General features: G+C 34.1%; 1 protein-coding gene across 1 annotated transcript; it reads right to left on the bottom strand.

The window, feature by feature from the left end:
* On the bottom strand, window positions 1-2,090 carry LOC110409514 (putative glycosyltransferase At3g07620). The gene is made up of 4 exons (XM_021418874.1): window positions 1,679-2,090; window positions 1,335-1,555; window positions 895-1,243; window positions 1-678 (listed from the first exon to the last, which is right to left on the bottom strand). Exons 1-4 carry the CDS (start codon window positions 2,069-2,071, stop codon window positions 1-3), a joined length of 1,641 nt encoding a protein of 546 aa, XP_021274549.1. The 5' UTR covers window positions 2,072-2,090.
* Between the last annotated feature and the right edge of the window lie 6,134 nt (window positions 2,091-8,224).

Below are 8,224 nucleotides of genomic sequence, written 5' to 3'. Positions count from 1 at the left end.
TCAAGAATGATCAAAATCCTGAACGTGAATGTTTAATCTTCGAAGCCAAATAGAGTGAGTAATCATGTGGAAGACATCATACCTCTTGGGAGTTGCATTCACCACGAAGTGCCTTTGAACTTGTTTCACTCTCCTTTGCATTCTCAAATATTGCCTTTGAGAAATGCCCATCAGGATCTTCTTGATGTTTGGTATGTCCTTGACCGCAACCTGAACTGAGAATGAATTCCAATTCAGGACATCGCTGAAAGGGGGCACATAGCTGTCTGAAATCAGCACTGGAACACATTCTGCATAGATAGCCTCCACAATTCTGGGGCTTGCTACTTCATATCCACTCGGGCATAGGCAAAACCTGCTGTTCTTCAGCTTCGACATGTATGAAACTCCCTTGGGAAGTTGGTCAAAGACTTGGACATCAGGATCCCGTTTGTCTTTCCACTCATTCAGAAGGAGGTACCTGATGTAGCCGTGGAGACGGCCAGCGAAAAAGGCAAGAATGGACCGATGAGAGGGAGAAGGACCGCCTAATAGCCCTTCCACCTCACCTGTTAAAAGATTGATTTCTGGAAATGAGGCATCTTTAGCTGGATTAAATCCTTCAGAAGTGTTTGCGTTACATAAAACTCTAATGGACTTGTGGTACAAATGAGGAACATAGGAAGATGCACGCGGCCCCTGGAAAATTAAAATCAATCAACCAGCAAGTGGAAAATAATCATAAAAATTCATGTTAATTTGCTAGCTATGACTGCAGCTTCACAATTTTTACATGTTTATAACTCAAACAAATGCTACTAGGCCAGCGCAGGGTGGTCTAATGCTAATTGTTACTAATATGTTCGTCAACAAAAAGGGCTGATTGGGCTTGGAGGGTCCAACACAATTACATACCCAATCATGGCAGGAGAGCATGACATGGTCCGCACCAAGGCTTCGATTCCAGTAGGGATGTTTACCAGCAATGACATCGATGTAGTCTACAACAGCCCGTCCAATGGCATCGGTGTCAAAGGTTTCAGGATCGTAGAGATAATGAACCAGCATGACAACACTGAATGGAAGGAAATAAACCAATGCCTCATCGGGGTCTTGGGTTCTATAAAATTTGCCCTTTTCCAATTCATGAATGAACCTTCCCTCTGAGGAATATATGCTCCTGCATGGACCGTTATGGAATATTGGTGGCTCTCCTTCCTGGTACACATAAATCTTGAAGAGCTTCTCCATCTCTAAGTAACTCCTATGAATTATTTCAAATGAATCGAAAGTTTAATTGTGATAAAAAAAAAGTAGTTAATAAACGGAGAAATTTGTTTGAATTGAATAAATACCTATGAAAAGCATTTGGATTCCTGTATATTGGGCCATGAGGCACGTAGTCTTGGTCTTGATGGATCGATGTCAAATTCCTAACTAGAGCAGCCTCTTTTATGGAGGAACGGGCTCTTGCCAAATTTGCTTCAAGCCTCTCCAACTGGCTGTATCTCTTTACAACTCTTGTTGTGGATGTAACATCAATATCTTCAGATTCGTTATTCTTCGACATGTGGCGCTTTTGTCCACAGTTTAGAAGAAACAGCATCATAAAGACTTTTTCAGTTTAGAATTTAATGCCAAAGTGAAATGAAACAAAAAGGAAAACATAAAAAGGTTTAAGAGAAAAAGAAATTCTTACAAGTTGAACTGTTTCTTTCTCAATAAATGCGACTGAAAAGGACCTGTGGGAGGCAAAATAATCTGTTTCGGCTTCCAGGAAAGAAGAATCTGTCGAGGATCCATTGAAGATGGAAGATCCTTTGATCACTATGGAATTATTAGTCCGTGCCTTGAAGTCGGAAATGTTAGTTGGAGTTTCTTCAATTAGTGAAGGAGGAGAGAAACCAAAAGAATTAGAAACCAAGTTGCCAAATCTCCATGTCCATGGAGACAAAGAAGATGGCTCTGGTGTCAATGCAGAAACAAGAACTAAGAACACAACCAAAGGTATTACAAGGAATAAAACTAAATTCAATGAAGAAGACCAGAAAGATGAAGGTGGACTATGAGGCTTGTCATTGGAAGGTCTCATAACTTCAGTCTTCAATAAAATGCTCTGTTCTAAACTTGTATCAGAAACCGAAAACAACGAAACTTAAGTTGCTGAAGCAGTAACAGGCGGTGGGATTCATTTCTTGATTTCTGGTTATTCTTTGCTGCCCGTCAGAGATATCCTCGAAAGGTGATTCTGCGGCTACAGCTTTTTAGTGTAACGTTCACACACAGTAAATGAAGTTTCTTTAAGTTGACGCTTCCCGTTTGATTCTAATTAGACACTTAATGCAGTCAATTCCATGTTGGAGGAATGAAGTTAATCCCAAGAGAGGCATGAAGATGAGAATGCATGGATTTTAACCTTAGCGAAATAACAAGTAAGATCAGGTGATTCAAAGCACCATTTCCCAAAGCACCCAAATAGTTTAATTTCTCTAAAAATTGGCAAGGACTCCTGTAGCAAAGTTGAGATTGATGACCACTACTTAGGAGGATGCCTTTGGATCTGGGTTGGGGGCCGTCGCCATCACGGACATTGGTGCATAGGATTTAGAGTCATTATAACTCTTTTTTGAGACTTGGGCGAACTTAGATAATAATACACTCAATTCAACGTAAAGAGTGCAAATGGTAGGGTTCGAGAATGAATCATTTGAGGTAGTTTTTTGTTCCACTTAAGTCAGCTTCGGACTGTTTCCAAATCATACCGTTTTGAGTTCAAATTTTCTTCAGACTAAATTATTTCGAGTTCGGATAGATTCGGGTTTGATTTGAATGAACATAGTAGTTAAATTTTAAATTTTATAAAAAAAAAATCATTTGATTACAAATTTTTAGTAATTAAATTTTATATTCTGTAAAAGATTTTTTTTTATACTGAAAATTCTCGCAGGACCCAGCTATCTTGTTAAAGTTTTATTAATTAAAAAAGAAAGTACAAAAGGAAGGGGGCATAAACCATACCTTCAAAGTTACATGAGAATTATGATCATTATGATCAATTGTAAAATAATAAAAAGCACCTTGTAAAGAGATTACTTCCCATGCATAGTAGTTTAGAATGCATATGGAGAGCAATACTACTTTATTACAAATAACTAAAAGAAAAACAGAATAGTAAATTAGGGGTACTACTCTTTTACATTTATTTAAAACGAACATTAGGTAAATTTAATTTATCTAATCTAAGGATTCCTTTGAGCTCATCTGTGGCTTGTGAAAATACTTGCAGATTCTGATATGTATATCCCAGATTGGAGAGATGATCAGCTGCCTGGTTCCGTTCTCTATGAATGTGTGAAATTCAAAAAGATAAACGGCTCAAGCATTTGCGAATAGAGGCCAACAAGTATCGAGTCTCAGAGGAACCTTTATGTCCCTCATGTATCATTTGTATAACCACTTTCGTATCCATTTCAATCCAAACTCTAGATACATTGTACTCAACACATAAAAGCAAACCACGATGTAGTGCCATTAATACTACTTGCAACGAATTATAAGGTCCAAAATTTTCAGAGAAGCCAAAAATCATATTACCTATATGGTCCTTAGGGAGCCTTCCCCCAACAGCATTTTGAAAGGCATCTTTGGAACTACCATCAACATTCAACTTAAATTCACTTATCGATGGTTTATACCAATAAATAATTTTCTGTGAATCAGGGCTTTTTGGTGTAAACTGAAAACCCCAATTTGTAGCAATATCAAGATCACCCTGCCATTGCCATATACATAATAATTTACCTTGACAAAGCTGCCATAGCATTTTCTTAATCTGCCATATAACCCTATCAGGATACATTCCAAGATTCTTACGCTTTGCATCATTTCTCTCAACCCAAAGAAACCAACATATCAGCAAAGGCAATAGTACTCAAATATGACCAGGTTTAGTATAATCTCCAGAATAATACCAGGAATGAATAATTTGCATAACAGTTTTGAGATTAGTAACATAAATTTTAAAAAATTTTGCAAAGTAATTCCAAACCTGTTGTGCAACCGGACCTTCCCATAACACATGCATAACCATCTCCTCCGATCGGCAATACAAACACTTAGATGCTAATTGGAAGCCTTTTGATTTCATCTGTATATATTTTGTAAAAGATTATTTATTTACAAATTCAATCATTTTTTATATTAATATTAAGTTCAGATTATTAATGTTAGAAAAATAAATATGTCTTTAAATTAAAACACTTCATTGTTTATTAAATTATTAATATTTTTATTTTAAATTTTAATTATAATTATTTTTCTTCACAATAATAAAATTTAATTAATTTTAAAATTTTATACCATAACTTACTATTTAATAGATACGATTTTTTATATTTATTAAAAAAAATTAAAATTTTTTGTTTGATTTAACAATTATGAATACTTGAAATTTTTTATCATTTTAAAAAAATAAACCCAATTCTCAACCAAATGCTCAGTTGGAAAGTAATTAAACATCAATGTTTTTTAGGGACAAAATATGCACCTAATTAGATTTTATGAACAAACAAGAGTAGCAACCACAGCTTAAAAATGAAGTCCAAAAGAGAAACCCATGAATGAAAGCCCAAGTGATAAACAAAAACTTCCTTAATTAAACATCATGGTAATGGTTTAAATGAGTTATTAATTGTGTCATATCATCTAAAATTTGATATGACTCATTTAATAAATATGTCATGTTATCTTACACGTTTAATAAATGTACCTATATAAGTTTATAACCTTAACCCATTTAATTAATCATATTGTGTTTACTCATATAATTATTAATATTTTATGTTTATATAACATGGCTAAGATGTGTGAAAACGAATTGTCAAATTTAGAAAAAAATGAAAAGAAATAATATAAGAGAGATTATCATTTTTAATTCTTTTTCAAAAAATAAATCATTTCAAATTGATAAAATTGGGAGTAAATAACATGGCATATGAGATTATCTGTTTATTTTTAGATTTTACGTTTCTATCTTAATTTATAAAAAATATAATGATAAAATAATATAATTTTTTTCTTTTGTTTAATTTTTCAACTCTACCAATCAATTAATAAATTTAAATAATTTTTTTGTTTTCATCTTTCGAATCAAACATACCAATAAAAGCAAAAAAATATGTTTTCTATTTTTTTTTCTTCTCTAACTTTCTTTCTATTTTTTTTTTATTTTACACAGCCTAACAGAAAAAGGGACACCATGCATGTGAATGTAAGAAAGCCTGAACAGGACTAGAATCAAAGTACATAATTTTAACATACATGAATCCAGATAATCCTTTCTATGAAGGAAAACATATAGGCTACATTCCTATAAATTGTGAACATTTCATAAACTTTTTTAGCATTCTGCGAGTGAAAATTGAAGCTTTAGATAGGGTTCTTTATGAAGCATACAATTCATGTATCAAACACAAATACTAGCTCCATGAAACAATAATTTTTCATGTAAAAGGAGTTAAGCCATTAGTTAATCAAGATAAGTTAGCCAGGACCAAAGGGCATCTCTTTCCAAACAAGAAATACTACCATGACATGATTTCTTAGCTCCAAATCTGATCTGCTATGTTGGCTAGACTTTTTGAATGAAGACATTGAGCTAATCTGCTCTTTCTATGTCGGGTAAGTTTCTGGATGAAGACATGGAACTGAACCCGATTAGGCAGTAGGTAGGCTGCTTTAATCAAATGAAAGGATTGAGGACCAGAAGGCAAAATGCAATTCTTAGCTTTAAAGCCTGTTTTGTTCATATTCTATATGGCTAAAACTCTTGTACATAGACAAGAAACCTGACACTTACCATTAAGTGATTGTATAGGCTTTGGATCAACTATAAATTCATACATTCAACCTACGAAGCCATATTGAATGAATTATCATGTTAAACGCATCATATCCCTCAGGAGGATCATTGACAAAAAATGCCGTTGCACTTGCTTGACATGCTCTAGCATTCTCTGATATTGATCTTCGAGTATCCCCATAAGAATTTTCTTGAGGTTTGGTATTTCACTTAATGGAACTTGGACTGAAAATGATTTCGAATTAAGAACATCACTGAAAGGAAGGACATAATGTTGTGAGATTAATACTATTGTGGAAATCACAAAATTATCCTTAAAGAGTTGCTTAAGATCTTACTCAATTAATAGAACAAAGAAAAAAAATCAAACACACTCATAAGAATACAAGAATTTACGTGGTTCAGTCTTTTAATGACCTACGTCCACGGGCATAGCAATAGAGAAAGATTTAATAAGAGAAAAATCAAGAGACTACAAGAACAATCTTAAACTCACAACCCTTATACCACGTAGACCCAAACCACTCTTTTTAAATCTAAATGATGATTATTCTTTAACCTCATAGGATCCTTTTATAGTGCCAAATATAATATCTTATCTTAAAATAAGTAGGATATGTTACTCTAGTCTAACTAGATTTAAAGACTATCTTAACAAGATATACTAATTTAATTAGAATTAAATAATCCCAATCATACTATAATTCAAGACTGTCCCAATAAATCTCCACCTTAGGCTTGAATTCACCAAGCTCCACCTTACAAACCAATCTTTGTCGACACCGCCACTACCCCAAAGGGCCTCAAGCACTACGTACACTGATCAAGTCCAAGCAATGCTTGAACTTTATCTTAGAAACTGACTTAGTTAACATATTTGTCATATTTTTAGCTGTAGCTATTTTCTTTACTACAATCCCAAGTCTAGAAATAATCTCTCAAACGAAGTTATACTTGACTTGGATGTGTTTGGTTTTCTCATGAAACATTTGAATTTTAGTCAAGTGTATGACACTTTGACTATCACAAAACATAAGTATGTATGCCTATCCAAAACCAAGATCATTAGCCAAGCCTTGAAACCATAAAGCCTCCTTCACTACCTCGGTCATAGCCATATATTCAGCTTCAATTGTAGACAAAGTAAATACTACTTTCCAACTAATTGTAGACCTTGAGAGAGTGAACACATTCCCCATTCAAGATCTTCTACTATTTAGATCACCAACAAAATCTGAATCGGAGAAGCCAACCACATTACAACTAATGTTTGCACCTCTTTCACACACTAAGCTAACATCAATAGTAGCTTTAGGTGCTTTCACAAGCTTCTATGTTTGATCCCAATGTAGAGACTCAATCTTCTTAGAAGACTCGGCATATGTAATTGCCTCACAAGAAGACTCATCAATCTCTACTTCCACAGATAAAACATAAAAATCAAAATTACCATCGGTACAAGTAATGCTTTGTTAAGATACCAATTCTTGTACCTCTTTTAGTTCATTCTTGATTTCATTATCATCCCATACTATCACAAGAGCATTGATTCAAGCTCTACTTGCTTGCCAACTTCCTGGTCTGATGTGTTTGCAATTCTAGACTTTATCCCATGATGTAATGCAAACTTGTTAAAGGTAACATACAGACTCACCATAAACTTAAGGGACTTACAATCAGTACACCATAACCGATAACCCCTTCACCCTATATGCATAGCCCAGGAATATGCATTCCATCACTCTCAACTCAAGTTTACCATCACTAACATGAGTATAAATATCCAAATACTCTCAATATAAAGTAATTAGCGGGCTTACCAGACCAAACTTTCTTAAGAGTCTTAAATTCAATTGCAGTTGATGGATACCAATTTACCAAGTAGTAAGCCTCATTGATAGCTTTTGTCTAGAATACTTTGGTTAGGTCAATATTAGAGAACACGTATTTTGCTCTTTTCAGAAATGTTCTCTTCATCCATTCTGTATCAGTGTTTTGATGTGGTGTTTTGATGACAGTGCGATATCTAACAATTTCCTTATTCTTGCAGAACAGATCAAACTCACCTTTGCAAAATTCTAAACTTTTGTTTGTTCGAAAGCTCTTGATCCTTTTTTTAGTCTACTTTTCGATCAATGCCTTCCAATGCAAAAAGGTGGTCACCATTTCACTTATAACCTTCAAAAAATACATCCATACCTTTCTTGAAAAATCATCAATAAAGGTTCACATGTATAATGATTCAGTTTTTGATGCCACCGAATAAGGACCCCATGAATCTAAATGGATGTAGTTTGCTACACTCTTAGTTTGATAAGCTATAGTGCTAAATTTCACTATATGTTGCTCACAAAAACCTAGCTTCTTAGTCTTTTGACTACACAG

The sequence above is a fragment of the Theobroma umbraticum genome, unplaced genomic scaffold (genome assembly GCF_002168275.2).
Source record: "Theobroma umbraticum cultivar Fairchild unplaced genomic scaffold, ASM216827v3 scaffold_44.0, whole genome shotgun sequence".
Lineage (NCBI taxonomy): Eukaryota > Viridiplantae > Streptophyta > Magnoliopsida > Malvales > Malvaceae > Theobroma > Theobroma umbraticum.
This window is presented reverse-complemented; position numbering and strand designations above follow the sequence as displayed.